Source organism: Felis catus, chromosome A1 (genome assembly GCF_018350175.1).
Source record: "Felis catus isolate Fca126 chromosome A1, F.catus_Fca126_mat1.0, whole genome shotgun sequence".
NCBI lineage: Eukaryota > Metazoa > Chordata > Mammalia > Carnivora > Felidae > Felis > Felis catus.
Window position 1 is genome coordinate 170,255,323 of NC_058368.1, and position 25,510 is coordinate 170,280,832.

The 25,510-nt window shown below is 36.7% G+C and overlaps 2 protein-coding genes across 13 annotated transcripts in view; one reads left to right on the forward strand and one right to left on the reverse strand.

Annotated features, from left to right (window-relative positions):
• The window catches only part of TMEM232 (transmembrane protein 232), a 211,178-nt gene extending 198,075 nt beyond the window's left edge, over positions 1 to 13,103 (reverse strand). For 2 of the 11 annotated variants that reach the window (XM_045034594.1, XR_006583600.1), the window contains exons 1-2: positions 6,792 to 8,016; positions 5,703 to 5,823 (exon numbers count right to left, since the gene is read on the reverse strand). The gene's annotated coding sequence lies outside the window, so the exon portion shown is untranslated. The other 9 variants (XM_045034588.1, XM_023258913.2, XM_023258921.2 and 6 more) reach the window with 8 other exon arrangements.
• Positions 13,104 to 15,163: 2,060 nt separating this feature from the next.
• The window catches only part of SLC25A46 (solute carrier family 25 member 46), a 28,636-nt gene continuing 18,289 nt past the window's right edge, over positions 15,164 to 25,510 (forward strand). Inside the window, exons 1-5 of one of the 2 annotated variants that reach the window (XM_011284939.4) lie at positions 15,164 to 15,496; positions 19,243 to 19,285; positions 20,583 to 20,640; positions 23,509 to 23,586; positions 24,041 to 24,141. In XM_011284939.4, coding sequence (XP_011283241.2) covers positions 15,478 to 15,496; positions 19,243 to 19,285; positions 20,583 to 20,640; positions 23,509 to 23,586; positions 24,041 to 24,141 — 299 coding nt within the window. In that variant the 5' untranslated portion in view covers positions 15,164 to 15,477. Of the gene's footprint in view, positions 15,497 to 16,233; positions 16,658 to 19,242; positions 19,286 to 20,582; positions 20,641 to 23,508; positions 23,587 to 24,040; positions 24,142 to 25,510 lie in introns of those variants that run through there. The other variant, XM_011284932.4, reaches the window with a different exon arrangement.

A 25,510-nucleotide genomic window follows, 5' to 3' on the forward strand; every position in this document is an offset into this window, starting at 1 on the left:
AAATTTTTTTCAACTTTTTTAATTTTTTGGGGGGGACAGAGAGAGACAGAGCATGAACGGGGGAGGGGCAGAGAGAGAGGGAGACACAGAATCGGAAACAGGCTCCAGGCTCCGAGCCATCAGCCCAGAGCCTGACGCGGGGCTCGAACTCACGGACCGCGAGATCGTGACCCGGCTGAAGTCGGACGTTTAACCGACTGTACCACCCAGGCGCCCCTCAACTGTGTTTTTTAAATAGCTATTTTTTATTTGCCATTGCAAAATTAAATTATGTGTATCAGTTATAAATCTTAATTACAAACATTTTGTGCAAAACATGATGGGAACTGAATTATCTCATCCATTTGGGCTCCTATACTTACATTAAAAGGCAACCAAGTGATCTATTGTACCAAGTGGCATGAGGGGATAAGTGAGGAGATATAAAAACCATGTCACCTTTTGGAAATGATTAAAAGATTAAAAATGTCCAGTTTGTAAAAGAGAAGTATGAGTGATTGAGTCTCACGGATGCCTCTTAAGTATGATGGCTTTATTCATTTTAAGAACTCTCCCTTTTGGTTTGTACTTCTCTATTCTGTGGAGTCATATATACTCAGGTGCTCTTCCTTGCCTGGATTTCTCCAAAGCAGAAAGCTAAAACTGCCTTTACTCTCTGGCTCTATCCCATCTTTAAAAAGCAAAAACAAAAAATTAAACCCATTGAAGAGATGACACCCCTGTAGGGAGGAAAAAAGCTTTGGGGATTGTGGAGAGAGATGTTTCCTGAGACTGGAAGGTAACAGAGGTCATTCAGAGTCATCTCCTTTCTTGTAGCAATATTGCCTGGAGGTGACAGTACCATGGAAGAAATGTTTGTGTATTGCATCTTGCGAGATTGAACCCCTCATCATAGCAGAGGCATAAAATCTTCTCCCAGTCTCATTATGGCCCAGAAGGTATGCCAAAATACAGAGGACCATATAGACGTGACAACTGCCCCAATGCCCCATGGTGACCTCCAATGTTTAGTGTTACATAAGTATCAAGGACCTTTGTATAACCCCAGGGCAGGGGCAAGACTAATCAAAACCAAGACTGAATATCTAACCAGTCAAGCAGAACAGAAGCTTGGAGTATAAATAGTCAGTTTAAAGTACAGAAATATTTCTTGCAATACATAAGTCCATTGACTATGATTCATAACTAGTACATGTATTTTAACTTTGTAGTAGCAAGTAAAATAATTATTCATAATTAATATGAAATAGGAGTATTCAAAATACTGAAAACTGAAGTGTTTAAAGTATTTACAGATGATTTACAAACCTTTGGACAATGAGGAAAATGAACTAAAAAATATTAAAATTTAAACAGGTACTACTTTCATTCATCACCCATCAATCACCTATTCACTCATTTATTCAGGAAAATTGCAATGATCTGATACTTAAGTGATGAAGTCTTCTTCTGACTTAAATATCTTACATATCTTTCACTCATTGTGAAAGGATTTCAATCAGAAATGGAACCAGAGGATATGGAATGGAGAATCTCACTCATGCACCCTTAGGAAAATGAAACTCATGAAATAAAGAGACCAACTATCGAAATGCCTGACTTACAAAATATGGGGACTTATTTTCCCACCACTGAACATCCACCATGAATCTTTCCTCATCCTCAAGTCAATGAACTTACTGCTTAGACTCTGGCTGGTCCTCCCCCTTCTTTGCACTCCTTTCCCATAAATATAGCCCGCCCCAAACCTTCAACAAATCTGCCTGTAGTTTGCTATAGTTTGTGTTTCCAAAATTGCAATTCCTGTGCTATCCCTGAATAAACTCGATTTCTGATCATTCAAGCTTGCCTCGGTTTTCCTCTTTGTTTAGGTTGATATTCACCTTAGGAAGTGGATTGGCTTCAGTACAAACTACTAATGTGATTAATGGTCTGTGAAGAAGTTGCAAAAATGGATGCAATTGTCCATGAACTTTTTTATTGGGTTTATGTTGTGTGCCAGTACTTTTTATTCATTTGCAACATTCAACATATAAAATGAAATAAAACTATACACACACACACACACACACACACACTCACACACATACTTACATATAAACTAGAAATAAAAGAACGTTTTTGACCATTTTATATTTAGCACTATCAAACAATACATTATTCGTTGTCAGTGGTTACATTTAGGGAATTTGATTCAGTTTTCACAAAAATAAAAGTGCTAATGATGTTTGAGCTTCCTGTGTCTGAAATTAATTACAATATAATCTCTTCCTCAAGAAATTATAATCTGGAGAAAAAGACAGGTCTACAAACCAACACTATCACATTTCAAAATGCTGAAGTCCATAATAGGACTCCAGATTATTTTAGGAGGACAAAAAATGCCCAAGAAAAATATTTTGTCAATATGACATTCTATAAATATATGACAAGATCTAGAGAATAGTCAAATTTTCAATTTAAATATGAGTAAAATATGTTTTCCATCTCTCTGTCTCTTAACATGACTCTTTATTTTGGCCCTGAATTCAAATAATATAAGTATCTTTATCTAATGAGCAGAATACTTAAAAACTGAAAGTACTTAACACAACAGAATTCTTTCAGCACCAAACTATGAAATGGCAGTTTCATAAATATGGTAGTCTTTAATTGTTCTTTTAGAAACTTAAAACAAGCATAAATCAAAATCTTTAGGTCATTCTTGAATGAGCAAAAGAATCATTAGAGAAGAAACAGAAATCAAAGAAATAATGGAATAAAATCCCTGAAAAAAAGACAAATTTTGGATTGAGAGAGCCAAAAAAAAATAAATAAATAATAACCAGGGCTATGAAGAGTAAAAGCAAGTGACTGGTGAGTATATAAAACATATAAAATGATGCTAAACTTTCCAAACAGGGGAAATGACTGGTTTGTGGTTCAATAAACAGGATAGAATTGACTGTGAAAAAATGAACACTGAACATGAGTACCAATATTCAGAAGATTGACTATAGAAATATAAACAGCTTCATGGTATAAAATACCTGAATACCTTCATGAAAAGATTTCTAAAAGTTACATTGATGAATTTCCTAAGGTGATATCTGATGAAAACCTTAGTTCTGAACCTGATGAAAGATTCTGTACTGTTGCTACCTTCTGGAAGAAATTTAACCATGGCTGGGGAAAGGAAGACCACAGGTTTTTAAGGACCCTAAGCACTGGTTGGCTGTTCCTAGGGTACTAATGTTATAGGGTGAACTTGGCAGTAATAGAAAAGCCCAATGTCCACAGTATATGAAGGATATACACAATTTGTGCATGCATCACCAAGCAAACAAAGTCTGAAAAGCCTGAAAAGTATTTGAGTGACGTAAGAACTGAATAACCACTTCATATCAGGTGCATGAAGTCATTACATGCAATCTAGGCAATCTGCGCTAGAAGAAAACTGTAAAATTTATTCTTCTCAACAACTGCTCTATATCCTCTCCTGGGATTCTTGTAAAAAGTAATGATTTCAGTATTTGTTCCCACCCAAACCTCCATATGCACACACACAATGTAACATTAGTGATAACACACGTGGCTATGAAATTTTATATTCTATAAATGTAAGTATAAACTTGTCTTAACCATGGACTTGCTGACAGAGATCCAAGAATCCAAGACCTGAATGGGATCAGTCCTAATTATGCCATTAACATCATGTACAAACTTATGTGTGCACAGCTATTTCCAATTCTCTTGAGTATTTACAAGGAGCGAAATTACTGGATCACATGGTAACTCTATGTTTAACCATTTTGAGGAACTGCCAGATTGTTTTCCAAAGCAGCTGCACTATTTCACATTGTCACTAGCAATGTGTAAGGGCTCCAGTTTCTCCATATACTCACCAACATTTGTCTTTTTATTTTTATTTAAGTTATTTATTTAAGTAATCTAATCTCTACTACACCCAATGTGGGGCTAGAACTCACGACCCTGAGATCAAGAGTCACATACTCATCCAACTGAACCAGCCAGCCACCCCAACACTTAACTTTTTTTTTTTAATTTTTTTTTCAACGTTTTTTATTTATTTTTGGGACAGAGAGAGACAGAGCATGAACGGGGGAGGGTCAGAGAGAGAGGGAGACACAGAATCGGAAACAGGCTCCAGGCTCTGAGCCATCAGCCCAGAGCCTGATGCGGGGCTCGAACTCACGGACCGCGAGATCATGACCTGGCTGAAGCCGGACGCTTAACCGACTGCGCCACCCAGGCGCCCCAACACTTAACTTTTTAATTACAAATATTCAAAAGGGTATGAAGAGGTTTTATTGAATTTTCCTGATGGCTTATGATATTGAGCATTTTTCATGTGCTTACTAGCCATTTGTGTGTCCCCTATAAAGAAATGTCTATTCAGATCCTTTGCCCATTTTTAATTGGGTTGTCTTCTATTATTGTGATTATTTTTATATTTTCTAGACATAAATCATATCAATCATGCATACATACACCGATACAAGTCATATCAATGTATGATTTCCAAAAAATTTTCTCCCATTCTATGGGTTGTGTTTTCACCTTGTTGATGGCGCCCTTTGAAGCACTAAGGTTTGTAATTTTGATGAAATCCTTGGGGTCTGTTTTTCTTTGATTGTATGTTTTAGTTGCCATATCTAGGAAACCATTCCCTAAATCAGATTTATGCCTTTTTTTTTTCTAAGGGTTTTACAGTTTTAACTCTTACATTTAGGTTCATTTGAGTTAATTTCTGCATGTAGTGTGAGATAGGATTTCAACTGCATTCTCTTACATGTGATTCTTGTATATTGATCTTATATGCTGCAACATTGCTGAACTTTTTTATTAGATCTAATAGATTTTTAGTCGACTCTTTAGCATTTTCTACATACACCATCATGACATCTCCAAATAGAGATAGTTTTACATTTTAAAAACTAATCGAAGGCACCTGGGTGGCTCAGTTAGTTAAATGTCCAACTTCAGCTCAAGTCATGATCTCACAGTTCATGGGTTGGAGCCCCACATCGAGCTCTGTGCTGACAGCTCAGAGCCTGGAGCCTGCTTCAGATTCTGTGTCTATTTCTCTCTCTCTCTCTGCCCCTGCCCCACTCACGCTCTGTCTCTGTCTCTCAAAAAAATGAATAACCATTAAAAAATTTTAATAAAAAACTAATCTAATTGTTTTGATGGAAATATAAGCAAAAATAAAGAGTACACTGTTTAGGTTTGAATAGTAATTCTCAAATATGTTTTGTGAAATACAGATTCTTGGGATGTAGTTATGTCCTAAAAGCTTTTTGTTGTGAAGTTTGGGAAATACTACACTAAACAAAATTAAATAGGTTTGCATATCCTAAGACCTCTAGGAGTGGTTAATATGTTCCTGTGCACTGCAAATTTCCCTGAGCAGCAGTACAATGTATAATTTTTACATTTGACCAGGAGGAACCTTTAGGATACTATCACCTAGAGTCACATGCAGGACACATTTTGGAAAATTCTCACTGATAGCACTAAACTGTTTACTAAGCACTTGTGACCATGCACTTTACCAGAAGCTCTGGATGGACAATGAACTTGAAGAGAAAAACACTTACCAAGTCTATCACGCTAATGAATGATCCTAATAATGAATCAGATGTTCCATAAGAAGAGAGCATACAGAATAGTTCTTACTGAAACAAAAATCTGGTACTCACCTTGAATCTAAAGATTTATGTGGGGCAGCAAAACAAAAAGTCTTTACACATTGGAGATATATGTTTCAGCTCCTACAATGGCTCCAGCAAGCTGCCTGGGTGCTTGGCAGTTCATCTGCAACTTGGCACAGATTAAAAAAAAAAAAAATTAACCTTAAGCCCTAGTGTATTTTTTTAAGCCCCAATGAAAACAATGTTGGAAAAGTACACTTTAAAAGACAATTTCTGATAACTAGACAATGTTAAAATTATATAGAGTCTTTGGGTAGGTTATTTGATTTAAAGAATGCAAGATTTAGACTATAACCTTAAAGATCAAAAGATAAATTGATCAAAGACCGTCAAAAAGATAGAATCCATTCAAATACATTGTTGAGATAAGGTAAAAGGATCTACCATCACTTTACCCCCCCCACCACACACACACAGATTTTTTCCTAATCGATAGCTTATATCTTTTTTCCCAAGATAAATTGCATTTTAAAAATCTTTTTATTTCACATCCTCAAGGTACGCACCCCCTCCCCCCCCCACCCCCGCAACACACACATCTACACTCTTCTCCAAACTTTTAAACTTTCTCTTTTGAAGTTCAAAAGAGTCTGGATACAAAAAATGGGAGGTGAGTGTAATTTCACCAACTATACAAAGACTTGAAGACTCTCCAACAACGCAAGGAGAGTTCTGAATTAAGGGTTGCCCGGACACACAAACCCAGTCCAGAGAAAATACCCTATGAGTTTTCCCATTGATACCAGGGGAACTTACCAAATCTCCTTTAGTCTCCCAGCCAAAAAAAAAAAAAAAAAAAAAGCCATTTCCCTGTCAAAAGGCCTGGTGGCTGACTCCCCACCTTCACCCTTCCTGCCCTCGAGGGAGTTTCCCCGGTACTGCTTAGATTCTTAGGCAGGCGGGGATGGTGAGCCTGGGCTAGGGGCGCGAGTAGCAGAGGCTGTTTCCTACAGTCAGAGCTATGGTATCTTAGAACGACGCTCCGGGCTCCCATTTTGGAGTCTTTATGGGGTTCCCGGCTGCCCTCATGGTGGACGTGGCAACTTTAGTTCTCAAGTCATCAGAAGCGGGACTCACCGTGGTGCTCGGGGTCGCTGGGGATCGAGACTAGTTGCTAAGGACGCTGTGGAATTCACTTTTAGAGCCGGAAGTATGCTCTTTTAGCTGCTGACCAGGGCTTAGCCAATCAGGACCTATAAATGCAATTCCACATTCTTTTCCCCTCCTTCACCACGTTTGTGTTTAGTTTCCAACGAATAGATGCAATGATGCGTGAAAGACTTTTGTTAGCTTTAAAATACAATGATAAAGGACATGGTAATGATTCGTTTTAAATACTGTATGCTGGATATGCAGCCAGTAGCTGCAGTGAGAAGAGGCTTGGCAGTGCTTTTGGGTCTCCTCAACATTTATCTGCCTCCTCCCAAATCTGGCCCAATGCCCCTCATCTACATGAAAAAAATAAAGTAAATAAAAACAGCATGATTGCTGTATAAGGGTACGTTAGAAGGTTATGTCTTCTAGTCAAACTGTTGTTCCTAAGCGCCTTTTACATAGAAAATCTAAATCTGCTAAAGTCCTCTTTATTTCGGATAGTGGGTAAACAAAGCATCCAGGGTGTTTTGTATGTACTAAGCACAAGAGGGCGAATTTAAATGCAAAAGAATGATTAATTTTTAAAGATAGGATACAATAAAATTAATTTGAATCCTTATAAGATTCCCACCTACCAATGGATGAGGAACTTCAAATATTCTACAAATGTTCACAGGTGTTTCACTATATGGAAGAGCAATTCTGATTAAACTCAAAGCTAATGTGCAGGTATTGTCCTGGTGAAATAATTGCCTAAAAAAATTAAAACTTCATAAAAATTTTAAAAAATTAAAAAATCAAAAACTTCAAAAGAATTTAACTGATGTAAACTTGAAATACATCAATCCTGATTTATTTCTGTTCATAATAAGCACCAAATACGTTTTTTGATTTTTTTAGTACCTTTTGATATTTAAAACAGAAAATATTGGTCCAAACCCATAGAATGTACAACACCAACAGTGAACTTTAACATAAACTACAGACTTTTGGATGATTATGATGTGTCAGTCCAAGTTTGTCAACTGTAACAAATTACTACTCCAGTTGAGGATGTTGATAATCGGGGAGGCTTTGCATGTGTTGAGGACAGGGAGTATATGGAATCTCTGTACCTTCCTCTTAATTTTGGTATGAACCTAAAACTGCTTGAAAAATAATAAATAAAGACTTTTTAAAAAATTAATTATAGGGGCGCCTGGGTGGCTCAGTCGATTAAGGGCCAACTTCGGCTCAGGTCATGATCTCACAGTTGGTGAGTTCCAGCTCTTCATTGGGCTCTGTGCTGACAGCTCCCAGCCTGGAGCCTGCTTGGATTCTGTGTCTCCTATCTCTGCCCCTCCCCCACCTGTCTCTCTCTGTCTCTCAAAAATAAATAAATGTAAAAAAAATTTTTTTAATTAATTCTAAAAAATGATAAATTTTAAGAAATTACAGTATCAGATCCCAGGCTTCTCTGAAACACATTCCTCCTAATAGATCAGTAAGTTGAGGGTAAGAATAAAAGTAAAATTGAGAAATACTGTAAAAGACACATCTTAGAAAGCAGATCGTAGAGTCCCAGACCACATAGAATGTGTTCTAAAAACAGAGAACAAAGATATAAATTATAATAAAGTATAGCAGAGAAAAATCTTTTGATGAAAAAAATACTTGAGATAGCAAATTAAGAATGCTTACCACATTCCTGCCATAGTAACATATTTCTTGATATGAGACAAAGGAAATAAAAGCAAAAATAAACTATTGGGACTTCATCAAAATAAGTTTCTGCACAGTAAAAGAAACAATCAACAAAACTAAAAGAATACTACATGGGAGAAGACACTTGTAAATGACATAGCCAATAAAAGATTAGTATCTGAAATACATAAAGAACTTATACAACTCAACACTGAAAAAATAATGCAATTAAAAATAAGCAAAAGATATGAACAGACATTTCTCCAAAGAAGACATCCACATGACCAACAGACACTTGAAAAGATGCTCAACGTCACTCATCATCAGGGAAATGCAAATCAAAACCACAATGAGATATCACTTCATACCTGTCAGAATGGCTAAACTCAAGAACACAAAAAAACAACTAGCGTTGGCAAAGATGGGGAGAAATAGGAAAGTTCTTGCACTGTCAGTGGGAATGCAAACTAGGTGCAGTCACTGTGGAAAACAGTATAGAGGTTCCTCAAAAAATTAAACATAATACTACCATATGATCCAGTAATTCCACTAGTGTGTATTTACCCAAAGAATATGAAAATACCAATTTGAAAAGATGTATGCACTACATGTTTATAGCAGCATTATATAGAATAGTCAAGATATGGAAGCAACCCAAGTGTCCATGAACAGATGAATGCATACACACACACACACACACACACACACACACACACACACACACACACGGGAATATTACTCAGCCAAAAAAAGAATGAGATCTTGCCATTTGCAATAACATGGACGGGTCTAGTGTATACAATGGAAGTGAAATAAGTCAGTCAGAGAAAGGCAAACATCATGTCATTTCAGTCATATGTAGAATTTAAGAAACAAATGAACAAGGGAAAAAGAGACAAACAAAAAAATAGACTCTTAAATATAGAGAACAAACTGATGGTTACCAGAGGGGAGATAAATGGGAATATGGGTGAAATAAGAAAAAAAAGTGCTTACCATATTCAAAATAAAATAAATATGGAAAAACTGCAATTTGATGGGGCTTTTTTGTATTTCATGAGATCTAGGAAAAATATTAAAAGCATTAAAAATACAAACTACTAAATACATTACTCACAAAAACTAAAAGGTTGGATAAAAATTCTTCTTCAAATATAAAAATCAGTTGATTCTGCAGAGCATTCAGGAAAAAAAGTAGCTACTCATGAATTCTATAGGGAAGACAACTAAAGGACATGTTTATATAAGGGAGATTCCACAAATTCTTCCCTTCCTCCTCCTCCACTTTAAGATTAAACTACTCAAACCACTCAAAGAACACATCACCCAAACATTAATCAAAGTTAACAACTCAAAAATGCAGAAGTTGTGACTGGAAAAAACTGATGTTGAGCTCTGAAACCAGATATACCTAAACAATCAATTTTCCCTTGGCCACAAAATGAAATCACAAAAAAAATTTTGAAAGAGATTTGTTTATAGCTTCTGTAATCCAAGTTAAAAAGTATTGAAGTGCGAGAAAGGAGTAGGGACGTTTCTGTTTTCATAAAGAAGTGTAAAATAAAGATGTTACACTATTGTGGGGTGGAGGAATTCAGTAAGATTCTCAAAGCAGATTGTAAACTAAATGTTGGATCTCAACAAATAGAAATATATAATATGTTTTTGAAACAGAACATTGATTGGCATAAATATAGACCTAAGCAAATGAAATCGTTGAATCACTGAAGGAAATATTTCAAGAATATGAAAAAAATCTAACATCTTAAAGTTAACCATAAAAATTTTGTGAGTACACTTTGAATCCCAAAATGTGTGTGTGTGTGTGTGTCTGTGTGTGTTTAGAAGAATGAGAGTGAAGAATTAAATGTTTTTTTAAAGTTCATTTGGAAGACTAAATGGCAGATTAGCCAAGAAAATTATCAAAAAGAAGCAAGTATAGGAGGATGTGGCTTATTACATATTAAAATTTATTTGGAAACCTTTTTCTTCGTCCCTATATGCATGAGAAATAAATATTTTCAATATCTTCAAATTCCATCCTTGAGAAAATATATAGCTGCATCTTAGTACCTAATACAGTGACTTGCATATATTAGTGCTTAATAAATATTGCTGGGTGAATTCCTGCATAGATGATTTTCATTTTATCCTGTGAGCTAAATTCATTCATTATAAGAGTCTCTGAGTAAAATATTGATATAAATGAATGATCTGCTTTTTTTGTACTTTCATTGAGCAGGTAATATATTTTGTGCCAGTTCTTGGAAAACTGTCAAAATAATCTGTTATTCTTCATTTCTTTTTTTATTATTATTTTTAGTGGTTTCAGGAGTAGAATTTAGTTATTCATCACTTACATATTACACCCAGTACTCATCCCACGTGCCCTCCTTAACACCCATTACCCATTTAGCTGGCTCCTCCAGCAGTCCTCTGTTTGTTCTCTGTATCTAAGAGTCTTTTACGGTTTGCCTCCCTCTCTGTTTTTATCTTATTTTTCCTTCCCTTCCCCATGTTCATCTGTTTGGTTTCTTAAATTCCACATGTGAGCGAAACCACACATTTGTCTTTCTCTGACTGACTTATTTCCCTTAACATAATACATTCTACTTCCAACCACATTCTTGCAAATGGCAAGATTTCATTCTTTTAAATGTTTATAGCAGCATTTAGCCAAATTATGGAAAGAGTCCAAATGTCCATGACTGATGAATGGATAAAGAAGATGTATATATACACAATGGACTATTACTCGGCGATCAAAAAGAATGCTACTCTTCATTTTTATTCCAACTTTAACTGAAGGCTAGACTTTTTTTTTTTAATATGAAATTTATTGACAAATTGGTTTCCATACAACACCCAGTGCTCATCCCAAAAGGTGCCCTCCTCGATACCCATCACCCACCCTCTCCTCCCTCCCACCCCCCATCAACCCTCAGTTTGTTCTCAGTTTTTAAGAGTCTCTTATGCTTTGGCTCTCTCCCACTCTAACCTGTTTTTTTTTTTCCTTCCCCTCCCCCATGGGTTCCTGTTAATTTCTCAGGGTCCACATAAGAGTGAAACCATATGGTATCTGTCTTTCTCTGTATGACTTATTTCACTTAGCATCACACTCTCCAGTTCCATCCACGTTGCTACAAAAGGCCATATTTCATTTTTTCTCATTGCCACGTAGTACTCCATTGTGTATATAAACCACAATTTCTTTATCCACTCATCAGTTGATGGACATTTAGGCTCTTTCCATAATTTGGCTATTGTTGAGAGTGCTGCTATGAACATTGGGGTACAAGTGGCCCTATGCATCAGTACTCCTGTATCCCTTGGATAAATTCCTAGCAGTGCTATTGCTGGGTCATAGGGTAGGTCTATTTTTAATTTTCTGAGGAACCTCCACACTGCTTTCCAGAGCGGCTGCACCAATTTGCATTCCCACCAACAGTGCAAGAGGGTTCCCGTTTCTCCACATCCTCTCCAGCATCTAGAGTCTCCTGATTTGTTCATTTTGGCCACTCTGACTGGCGTGAGGTGATACCTGAGTGTGGTTTTGATTTGTATTTCCCTGATAAGGAACGACGCTGAACATCTTTTCATGTTGAAGGCTAGACTTTTAAAAATATTTAAGAAACTATTTCATGATTATAGATATTTCTATCATGTGATTCTTTTCAAAGCAAACAAATCCTTCAAATCTATTTTGGGGGACAACTGGATGGCTCAGTTGGTTGAGCATCTGACTCTTGATTTCGGCTCAGGTCATGATCCCAGGGATGCAGGATACAGCCCCACATCGCGCGCTCTCTCTCTCTCTCTCTCTCTCTCTCTCTCTCTCTCTCTCTCCTTCTCCTTCCCCACCCAAATTAAGTAAATAAACATAATTTTGTGGAATTTTTCCTGATCAGTAAATTTGTATGCCTCTATAAATCATTATTATGTAACAGTTTAATTGTAGTTACTTAAAAATATGAACACAAACTATTAGGTAATCCTTTCTCCAGAAGATGGAGCCAAATTCCTTCCACTTCAGTGTGGGGTGGGTTTAGTGACTCACTCCTAGAGATTAGAATGTGACAGAAGTGATGAAGTGGGGTTAGGTCATAAAGACAGTGTAGAATCCTCCTTGCTCTCTCTCAAAGCCAACTGTCACATTAGAAGGACACTCCAAGACTTCTATGGAGAGCTCCATGTGGCAAGGAATTTAGACCTCCTGACAGCAAACCAGCAAAAAAAGAGGCATTCTTTCCACAGTTAGCTGAGTGAGATATTTTGGAAGTGAATCCTCTAGTCCCAGTCAAGCCCAGTTAAGTCTAAATAACTGTACCTCAAACTGGAGTTTTGACAGCAATTTCATGAGAGACTCTGAGCTCGATCCACCAGTGGATGCCTGAAACTGCAGATAGTACCAAACCCCATATATGCTATTTTTTACTATACATACATATCTATGATAAAGTTTAATTTATAAATTAGGCACAGTAATGAATAATAACAGAACAATTATAATGATAAACTATGATAAAATTTTGTGAATATAGTCTCTCTCTTTCTCTCTCTCTCAAAATATCTTACTGTCCAGTACTCATCCTTCTTCTTCTTCTTGTGAGGATGCAAGATAATAAAATGCCTACATGATAGAAAGTGAGATAAATGACACAGGCATTGTGACGTAGCATTAGGCAACTATTGGTCTTCTGACTATCCTTGTGAAGGAGAATCATCTGCTTCCAGCCTGCAGTTTCCTGTTGGAAACTGAAAAGCACAGGAAACTGAAACTTGGGAAAGTGAAACCATAGATTAGAGGGCACTACACTGCTTTCAGTGGTCTGCTAGTAGAGGAGGCTTCCACCTTTGCCCCATCCAGAACTCGGGTTTGTCCTTCTAAAATATCATTAAGGTCACCTCATTATGCTCTTAAAAGATCTAAGTTCTTGGGGCGCCTGGGTGGCGCAGTCGGTTAAGCGTCCGACTTCAGCCAGGTCACGATCTTGCGGTCCGCGAGTTCGAGCCCCGCGTCAGGCTCTGGGCTGATGGCTCAGAGCCTGGAGCCTGCTTCTGATTCTGTGTCTCCCTCTCTCTCTGCCCCTCCCCCGTTCATGCTCTATCTCTCTCTGTCCCAAAAATAAAATAAAAAAAAACGTTGAAAAAAAAATTAAAAAAAAAAAAAGATCTAAGTTCTTGTCCATCTCCAACAAAGTCCTGCCAAATCTGTCCCCTACCCTTTCAGCTCTCAGTGAGCCCTTGCACGTTGACTACCTACCTAGCTCGTCATCAGCACTTTAGACTTCATCCTGCCTTGAAAATCTTTCTTCCAAATATTCACACATGGTTCATTCCTTCACTTCATTTACGTCTGTTTAAAGATCATTTCCTCAAAGAGGATGTCCTTGACCAAACAATCTAAAAATGCTGCCTCTATCACTTGCTCGATTTTATTAAATATATATAATACATGTCATTGACATTGCATTATGTTTGTTTCATTATTTGACATATTTATTTATTATTTATCGCCTAACTAGAATGTGAGTTCTAACAATGCAAGGACTTTGACTTATCATTTTAACTTCATTGCTTAGTACAGTAACTATAACCAGGATGGGTGCTCAGTAAATATATTTTGCTTAAAGGATCATATAGATGAATCATTTTAATTAATAAGTAATGGATAATAATTACTTGTTATTTAGTATCCTGTTTTATCCAATTTTTCCTGTTATGAGCAATTATGTCATAAATATGTGCATAAGTAAATGTACACACCTTATATTTGTTTCCTAAGAGTTAGGAAACAAAAGAGATGATTATTTTCATGGCTTTTTAATACATATTGCCAAGCAGCCCTCCAAAAAAAAGCTGTTATGTTTCATGCCACTCCAGAAATGAATGACAGCTACTTTCTTTTCAATTGCATGACAATGTACATTTTTCCTTTTAAACACTGTCATTTAAATAGGGGTAAGATAGTTATTAAATTTTCCTTTCTTCAATTACTAAAGGGCAGACTTTTTTTTCATATAACTGTTATCCATTTGTATTTTTTTTACGACTTGCCTTTTCATGTTCTTCGCTTAAATTTCTATTGAATTACCTTTACTCGTGCTAAGTGCTCTTTTTTACAATAAAGTGACAAATTGTCTTGATAATGTTAAAATGTAATTTTGTCCAGTTTGTGATTTTTTTTTAATTTTGGTTACTATGTTTCTCCTTTTTTATTTGCATATAGAAAAATTAAATTTTTTGTGGTCATATTGATGTCTTTCCCTACATGGTTTTTGACTTTACTGTCACTTTTAGAAAGTTTACCAATATTGCTGGAAAAATAATCACCTATTGTTTTCTCCCAATATTCAATCTTTTTAAAAATAAAAAAAAATATGATACACTGCAGCTGGAATTACGTGGGGGGTGAGCTGTGAGGTGGGGCTATTATTGTTCCTTTCCCTCAACTGGCTGGCTACCCAGCTATCCTTTTACCAACTCATCTTTTCTTCATTGATGTGGATGTGAAATCGTGACATATTATTGTTTTTTACATTAGAAGTGCACACACACACACACAGACGCCTTTTTGTCTCCTTTTAAGAAACAAGTGTTAGACCTGAACCAATCACATCTTTAATCCAATCATTTCTAAGGAACAGAGAAATAGTTTTTATTGCCACGCTCAGTAATTAATTTGATATTAGTTGCCCAGTAATTTGGTATTAGTACTCGAGTAATACTGGATACACTTATTAAAGGAGAGACTCAAAACACTTGCCTAAGCCACATATCAACCCAATTTAAGAACATCAATCCCCTCAAGATGAAGTTATCACTTTAAGGAAAGGGTGTCGTCTGGAAGATTAAGAATAGCACGTCATGATTCTCTTCTGAAAGCCCTCGGAATCCTGGACGTCCAGTGGGAAAGAACAGACACAGGAAGAACCCATGGAAGACTTGCTCAGATCTAGGCAGAGCAACTCTGCCCGAAAAGCCCATGGAACTGATGCAAACAGGTAGTAGAGGACTCTGTTCACAAGTCCTCTTGATTGTTCAACCAGGGTCTCAATTTTGAACAGTATCACTGGGCTTTACATACACGGAGTGATTTGGGTGTACCAGCAAAACAAACAAACAAAACTATTTGTAGCCTTAGAAAAGCAAAATGCTTAATTTCTAAATCCGAGAGCAGTTTACATTCTTGGGAGGAGCGGAGGGTCAGAGGGTTTTCTCCACCGGCCGTCTTTTCTAATGCTTGGTCTGGCGGTCCATACTACCTTTGCGTTCACGGTGCAGAACCAGCTCGCTCAATAGATGTTAGCTAAAACGGCAAGTGCGGGAGGCGAAACTAGAGGGAACGTTACCAACACTTCACAACTCTAACCTCTAATAGGTCTCTCGCAGCGGGTGAGGCACTAGACCAATAAGGAAAAGAAAAGACCTAGATCTGAGGCCTTGGGATGCAGCAGAACATTTCTGGCTGAGATCTCAGTGAGTCAGCTCCAGGGATGCGTTTGTCCCTCGGTAAAACAAACGTCTTTATTCGACCTCCGCTCATCCAAGCCGTCCCTCCCACTCCAATTCCTTTACGGTATCTCTTTGGTACAATGTTCCATTAACTCCACAGTCCTCTTCCCACCTCCTCCACAGAGACCGTTTCAAGGCTCGGTCCTTGGTTGCCTCCGCGTCTCCCTAGCAACCATCCCTCTATAAATCACCGGAAAAGGCTAAGATCACGTGCTCACCAAACTTCCGGGGTTGCAACGTGACTTCCGGTTGTCAGATTTCCCCAGACGCGGGGCCGGCGACGAAGAAGCCGTGTGGCCCGAGGTCGCGGTGGCCCTAGTGGTGGTGGGCCCCGGGGGGCTCGCCTCATCCTGCCCCGTCTCCGATGCATCCGCGGCGCCCGGACGGATTCGATGGCTTGGGCTATCGAGGCGGTGCCCGGGATGAGCAGGGCTTTGGCGGCGCCTTCCCTGCCAGGTCCTTCAGCTCCGGGTCGGACCTGAGCCACTGGGTGACCACTCCCCCAGACATCCCCGGTAGCCGCAACCTGCACTGGGGAGAGAAGAGCCCGCCCTACGGCGCGCCCGCCCCCTCCACCCCGCTCGAGGGCCCCGCGGAGGAACCGTTTCCCGGCGGCAGCAGCAGCGGCGGCGTGCAGGGGCAGAGCAGCGGTGAGGGACGTGGGAGCAAGGCAGGGGTGGGTGGAGTGGCGGAGCCGCGGCTCGAGGCCTGCAAAGCGCGGAAGCCGCGCGGAGGGTGCCGCCTTCGGTGCCGCTGGGCCTATCGCGCGCCACACCCTCTGCCCTCCTTTCGTCCTCTGCCCCCTGCAGTGGGCCTGCTCCCTCTCCCTTGCAGAAACCTTTATTCCGGGATCACCTCCAGAAAAGACACCTGCCTTAGCTCTGGTCTGCGCAGTAGGAGTTTCGAAGGGTTTGGGTGTATTCCATCCCATGACCTAAATGAAGAAGGAAGGAAATTATTTACTGTTCACTGGGAATTATGTGAACACTAACCTAATTCACTGACAGCTTTATTTCTTTGAATTGTGCTTTGTGTTCTGGAAAGAAGTTTTTCAGCACTGACAGGCTTGGATTCAAACCTGGCTCTATTTAAGTGTTAAATGAGGTGTAAGTAATGCTTAGTACAGTATGAGCATATAGGAGGCTAAAAAGTATTCGTTTCCTTTCCTTTATCTTTTAATCATAGGAATTGTGTCTATTTTCTAGACGCTGAAACTACTCCTATGTTTTCCCACCTCCTGCTTTCCTATTTCTCACCTACAAACTTCACTAAATAGTAAAAAACATTGAGACCATTTCAAGACTTTGGAATCAAGACCTAATTATTCTCTGCAGGATGTCAGACCAGTGTTATAATTACAACACTGATCTAAATATTCTCAAGTTTTTAATACATAAAATGGAAATAATAACTGCCTCTCCCCATTTTGAAATCACTAGAATAGGCTAAATCATTAAATATTAAGTATATTTTAGATATGTTTATTCTCATTTCTTTCGTTTTAATTTGGGAGTACAACAATTTTTATTTGATTTGTGTTAACTGAGAGGAATAGACTTTAAATATCATCTAGGAGCAAATGAGGATGTGGAAGAAGATCCATGACTTACACAGTGTCATACAATTTGCTTTTTCAACCTGTCTCGTTTTCTTTCTGTAGGTCCCAAAAGGAGTACTGGGAAGTTATAAATTAAATAATTCAGAATGCACATATGATTGCTACACAGTCACCTTCTAAGGCAGCAAAGCTGAGGGCTTTTCATCTTTTCATAATTCATGCTTTGATGGTTACAATGAGGAGGAACTCTTAATGAAACCAGGGGGGTGTTTTGCAGCAGTTAAGAGGCTGGTGATGATAACTGCAAGAGTAGAAGACTAAGAGACTTACACAGCTAACGAAAATAAACCTTTCTAACACTTTCCAGAAAATATCATGGCATTTTCTGCTAATATTGGGGATGACCTGTACACGCAAAAAGGAAAAAGCTGAAAGAAGAAAGTATCTGAGTTGGCAAAAGAAACTTCCATCTGGCTTGTACATTTTTCAAGGCAATAGCTAACCACATAGTTTGCCCAGGGACCTGTTTACATGGCCTTATTCTAACTAACGAAATAGTGAGGGTATTGCTTCATTTGAAAGATCAAAGAGGAGAGAGAGAAAAGAGGATGAGACAGAAAAATTATCCCTTGTGAATATTGTATTATAGTAGAAATTGTATATCTAGTCTCTCGAGATTGTGATATTTCACCATCATGTTTTTGAGTTGTTTAGCCAAGGAGAAAGTTTTTTGTTTTGACATATGCATAGGAATGTTTCCAGCTGTAAACTTTTCTAAGATGATAGAAATGCCATCAGCAGTAGCACATATGTATCCAGTAGCCTGTCGCAGAGACCTAATTAAGCAGCTATTCTCAAAATATTTAAAACCTGGGGAGAGAGAAGAGACCCTTATTTACCTCTTTTGATTACCCTAAGTACTGTTAATTTAATCCTTTTGAGGTGTTTCACTTGCGACTGTTGGTTCAACATAGATGCTTTCCACCAATAATAGTAAATGACTAGTTTTACAAGACCGGAGGTAAAGTTGTTGGCTGGTATAGTATCAGAACCTTCTTTAGAAAAAAAATTAAATTGTTTTTAGTTAGAATTTGAAAACTGGTAGTCCTTAAATTCTACCTGCAGACACGTTTGATTTGGCCTACCCAGTATGTTAGTGCTTTTAAAAATAGCTCCCTCCCATGGGCGCCTGGGTGGCTCAGTCGGTTAAGCATCCAGCTTTGGCTCAGGTCATGATCTCATGGTTTGTGAGTTCAAGCCCCATGTTGAGCTCTGTGCTGACAGCTCGGAGCCTGCAGCCTCCTTCAGATTCTGTGTCTCCTTCTCTCTCTGCCCCTCACCAACCTGTGCTCTGTCTCACTATGACTCTCAAAGAATAAATAAACGTAAAAAAAGAAATAGTTGCCAATATTTTAAATTTGGAAGATACTATGTAAAAACGAGAATACTGTTTTAGAAAAATGACAGTTTAGAAACCCTGGCCCCCAGTCCCACATCTCAACAATGAAATGGAGCTGAAGAGTGGTTCTGCCTTTTAACTTCCCACAGCTTTCCTGGCCCATATCAGAATTTGACTTTGGGATGTGGAATTTAAATAAATATTGTGTTAATAAAAGAATTTTTTTTTACAGTAAACCTAAATATTGGTTATGAATTATGTTATTTCTTCTGTTTTAGAGCAGTTGAATAGATTTGCTGGATTTGGTATTGGCCTTGCAAGGTAATGTTTTATCTAAAAATTCTTAAGTTTTTATTTCAAGTGTTTTCTATAATATATAATATTAAATGATTAGTATTGCTTCCTTCAGATTCTTTGGAGCAGTAGATTAAATGTTGAGTAATATTTTGCAGAAAAATTATTTAAAATCTACAGCTTGATTTGTTTTGAGGAAGAATAGAAAATAGTCATTCAATTTTGTAATCAGAAAATAATTTTGTAAGTTATATTGTAACAATTTCCGTGTGTCTATCCAAAAAATCTGATCTAATCTCCTCCAAGACAAAGTAATTTTGCATTGAAACTTTCCCTAAACATTCTAAATATAATATGATATTTAGCAACATAGAGTCTAGGTCTTGCTTACAATCAGCTTTTAATAATAATACCATTATTTTTTTTTAATGATCATTTTGTGAAAGAAAAGCCCCCAATCTTGACTATGTGATCTTTAGTGAATATTATTCCAGATACATCAGAATTGCACAAAGAGTTTATTGCATGCCAGAATAACTCATTGTTTTAAAATTTTAACCAAGAAAAAAATGATTTTATTTGCATAATTAGAGCATTAATGTAAATAGGAACAAAACTGTGTTAAAGTTTTCTTTCTGCTCTAGTTAATTTTTCTTTAGCCTCACTATTTATACTTAAAGCTGTTGTTCATTTGATGTATTATTTATATATGTGTGTGTGTGCATACCTGCTGTGTCTCTGTCATTGTTAGTATGTTAGCCCACAGTTGTACTTATTTTGTGGTGATTCTTTCAAAGAAATATTTGATACCCAAAATAGTAGTCAATTAACAGTCATTGAAATCCTTATCACTTAAATATAGTGTACCTCAAAACTAAAACTTACAGAATGGGGCTAATGAAGAATAGATGACTCTTCTGATAGGAACTCTGTTCATAGGACATTTTCTGGAAAAAAAAAGGAAAGCATTTAAGTTGTCTAGGAAAGGAGTTTGCCAAATCAGGCATACGGACATGTAGTTTCATCTTTAGACTATACATATCAATATTCTATGTTATTTCCTTTGCTTACCAGTTTGCAGATCTGTCTTTAATTCTTTTCATATTGAATTTTATTATTGGTAGAATGATTTGCAAGCATGTCTAGCCTTTTTTTAAATTATTATTATTTTTACTTTTAGCATGGGAAACATAATAATGTGTGATTCTTCAAGCAAGAATAATTTCAGATACATGTTATAAATTAAGTTTTGGCCATACACACACACACACACACACACACACACACACACACACACACATATACATAAATTGTTCTTTCATAGTCTCTTTACAGAAAATGTACTGGCCCATCCTTGCATTGTCCTGCGCCGCCAATGTCAGGTAAATGTACTTTTCTTTGACCTTCTAAACATTAATACCGACTCTGATTTAAAATACAGAGCTCAGATAAATGGCTGAGACTATGTAACAATTATTCCATGTGAAATGTACCAGAATGTACAATATACCAGTCTCAAACATTTTGGTCTTGAAAACCCTTGGGTTGTAAAAATTACTGAGATCTCCAAAGAACTTTTGTTTATATGAATAATATCTATCAGTCAATATTTACCACTTCAGAAATCAAAACTGGGAAATTTTTAATATATATTCCTTGACTTCATTAAAAACTAATAAACCCATTAGATATTAGATATTAACATAAAAAACAGTTTTATGAAAAAATAACTTTTACTTTTTTGTAAATATCTTTCCTATCTTACATAATAGGAGACAACCAAATTTTCATATCTGCCTCTGTAGTCAAATCTGTTGCAGTACATTGGTTTTGAAAGAAGAAAGTCTAACCTTGTACACATTATGTATTTGAAAATGGAGTGTTTTATATCTTTTTTAGATAATTGGCAGATTTTGTTGTTTGTTAGTACACCAAAACTTAATAAGTAGTAATATATTAAGGGTCATTTACAATCAGAAATCTGAGGTATAAGTTAACTTTTTGTACTAACATTAAAATCTGTTGATCTATACTGCATGTTGAATGGATTTTTTTTTTATCCATTTATGATTCTATAACATCATGTGTTGGTTATTTGAAAAATACTAATTTACTGAGTTCTTTAGATCTTTTAAATGTTAAGATATCTGGATTATACTGTGTGTGTGTGTATATATATATACATATATATATGTATATATATATATATATATATATATATATATATATATATATATATATATATATAAATCGTCATTAAATCACTACCAATCCCACCAGAAATGAGTTCCAGTATTGGTAAGTTCTTGATAGTAGATGCAGGTTTTCCACAATTCTAATTTTTGCTTGTGAAGTCAAATTTATCATTGGCAAAACAGTGTCAGTTTTTTTTTTAAATCAACAGGCCCACTGTGTGCCTTTTATTTTATTTTATTTTATTTTATTCTATTTAAAAAAAATTTTTTTTTTCCAACGTTTTTTATTTTTTTTTTGGGACAGAGAGAGACAGAGCGTGAATGGGGGAGGGGCAGAGAGAGAGGGAGACACAGAATCGGAAACAGGCTCCAGGCTCTGAGCCATCAGCCCAGAGCCTGACGCGGGGCTCGAACTCAAGGACCGCGAGATCGTGACCTGGCTGAAGTCGGACGCTTAACCGACTACGCCACCCAGGCGCCCCCACTGTGTACATTTTAAAAAATATATGTCTGTCTCGGGGCACCTGGGTGGCTCAGTCATTTAAACATCTGACTCTAGGTTTCAGCTCAGGTCATGATCTCCTGGTTTTGTGAGTTTGAGCCCTGCATCAGGCTGTTCACTGACAGTGCAGAGCCTGCTTGGGATTCTTTCCCTCCCTCTGTCTCTGCCCCTCCCCTGCTCACACTGTCTCTCTCTCTCTCTCAAAATAAATAGATAAGCTTAAAAAAAAAATAGAATAAAAACATGCCTGTCTCAAGTGTTAATAACTATCATCTGTTAGTTTTTCCAGAAGAAATGCTGCTGCATGAAAAAAGTGGCTAGTTCAGCTTGCAACTCCATCAGACAAGTGCTTTTCCTCACAACAGCCATAAGCCATCTTACTTTATGATCAACACACAGAACATTAATTTAGAAAGATGTAATTCAAGAATCAAGATTTTATGAAATTAATATATTTTACTGTTTCGCCACAGACATTCTTTAGTGAAAGTGGCTTTTTTCTCCTTCCAAGTGAGTGGGATGAAGAATACAAAACATACAAAAATATAGTTTGCTGCCAGCTGCCTTGATGCACGCTAAGGAATTAGCAATTTTACCCACCATTGTTTTGCACTATTATTGAAAATATCAACACCCACCATTGTTTTGCACTATTATTGAAAATATCAACACAATAAAAATAATGATGCCTTAGTGTCATTAAGAAAATAATTTTGAACTTGTAGATCCCCTGCAAGGCCCCAGGGGGTGAGTGGACAACACTGTGGTAAAAAGCTTCTATGACCTAATTTAATCTTCTGTGAAAATTGAGTTAGAAAGATATAAATAATTACAGATTAAACTGTTCATGCTTAGAACCCCCCCCCCAAAAAAATAGTCATTAACAGCACGGACAGTGTGTATCCCCTAATACTGGATTTCAGACATGTTTTACAATGCAGCAGTGTCACATTGTGATCCACTGTATACATCTATATGAGTAACAAAAAAATGTTTTATGGAATACCATTAGAATGTGTGATGCATTCTAATACTTTCCTTTTTGTTATTTCACTTAGTAAGTTTTGGTTCTGACCCCCTTTACTGATTTCCTAATTTATCAATTATTTATAGCTTATAGTATGAAAAATCCTTGCTGTTAGGAGACATGAGTCTCCTGTTTCCTGAATTCTTCATGGTTCATGTGTGTTAAAAGGCATGAATGTTTTGCTACATGGAATGTAATTTCTAGTGTTTATGGAAACATAAATATCAAACAGCATGGGCTTCTTTATCATATATTCTGCATTACTGTGTATACTGTGTGTTGATTTTCTGGGTTGTATATATATATATATATATATATATATATATATATATATATATAACCATATGTACTATAGTTGTAATAAGTTATTCCATGTACTTTTAAGAGTAGTAATTTTGTTTATGTGTAATTACTGATGACTTTAGAATTGAACTTTTGTTTATAGTGTGACTCCATAGTATATCTTTCATGGCTTGGTTATTTCTTAAAAATAACAAAAAATAATTACTAAATATCTTTTTTATAGGTTAATTATCATGCTCGGCATTACCATCTCACTCCATTTACAGTCATCAATATTATGTACAGCTTCAACAAAACTCAGGTAAGAATTAGTCTGTAGGTTCTATTAAAGTTATTTATAATGTAAGTACCATTTGGCCTTTGTAATACAGCAAGAATAATTTCTTTTAATTTAGTTAATAAAAATATATTTTAACTCTTGTACTAAAATTTAATGTAACATAGTAATTATATCTTTAAATGTCACTGAACAATCAATAAATTCACGTCTTTGCCAAAATTAATTAAAAATTAGGGATATTTAATCAATATTAGGGATTTAGTTAATTGGAGTGTTCAGATTTGCCTAAATGTAGGCCACTGGACAAATGTTAAAATGATAGGAGTTAATGTAGTTGTAGTTCTTTACTAAAATGTCTTAGAATAATGCTTTTATTGGCATATATTAGTAAACATTCAATGACAAATTTTATTAAGACCTCTCTTTCTCTTGTTCAGGCACTAACAGAAATAACAATAAATTTTGTTCATTTTAGGGACCAAGGGCCCTTTGGAAAGGAATGGGCAGCACGTTTATCGTCCAGGGAGTCACGCTTGGAGCAGAGGGAATAATCAGTGAATTCACACCTTTACCAAGGTACCTTTTTGGCATCTTTTCAATATTAGTTTCATATTAAATTTTGACAAAATATGATAGTTTGTAAAAATACCTTGACTTTGAAAAGTTGTCTGAAGTAGCTAAGAAAAGAAACAGACTAAAATTAGTTCTATTTTATTGAATGAGTATATGATAAAGAAAATGCTTCCTGGTCTAGTATCTATTGAGATTGGTCATTCAGCTCCTACTGCTGTTTCAGCAACTCTCTACCGAGGAACAAATATGAGTATATGAGCAGTTCTTACTGTTGAAGTAGCCACTTGGATAAAGGAGACACATGTAAGCAAATTATAGTACATCATGATTAGTACTGTGATTAAACAAACTCCTTCTAGTGCCCAAGGGACACTTTGCATTAAGTTATTGGCAAGGATTTCAAAAAAAAGAACTGAAATCTGAGCTGTATGTTGAATTATGAGTAGGAATTGATTTGTCAGAGAGGGACCCAATTTAATGGATGTCGGAAGGTCTGGGTAATAAGTGTCTTGTGCTTAAAATATTAGACATTTATGGGGTGGAATAACAGGAAGAGAGATGCTTCCTGAGATGCTTGATTGAAGTGTAGTTGTGCCTTTATAAGGGACTGTGGCTTTACACTCTATGGAGTTGGGAATCTCAGGTGTTTGTTTCAGTTTATGGGTTCTTTGGTCAAGGATTTACTCAAGTGACAGTGTTAAAAAAAAAGGCGGGGGGGTGACTGGTGTAGCCAGAGACTTGTAAAGAACTGTTACAGTAATCTAGGCCAGACTGAGAAGTCTGAAGTGTGGAAAAGAACAGAAAGGGATGAGCTGGATATACAGGTTTTTTGTTTTTTTTTTTAATTTGTTTATTTTGAGAGAGAGACAGCATGAGTGGGAGAGGAGTAGAGAGAGGGGGAGAGAGAGAGAATTCCAAGCAGCCTCTCACTGTCAGCACAGAGTCTGATGTGGGGCTCGAACTCATGGAACCGTAAGATCATAACCAGAGCCGAAACCAAGAGTCATATGCTTAACTGACTAAGCTACCCAGGCGCCCCTGGATAATTTTTCTGATAAATCCCAATTGTTAATTTATTTATGTAGCTAATATTTCCTGACTACTTACTATGTGCTAGGTCCTGTGCTGGAAATCTGGTATACAGTGAGGAGAAAAAACAAAAGGTACCTGAGACCATGAAGCTTAGAATCTAGTAATATAAGGGACATTAAGTAAAATTAAGTAAAATTATTTTACTTAATTTACATTAAGTAAAATAATCTTACTTAATTTACATTAAGTAAAATAATCTTACTTAATTTACATTAAGTAAAATAATCCCATTAATGAATAAATAACTACAAATTGAGATTTGTTCCCTGAAGGAAAAGAA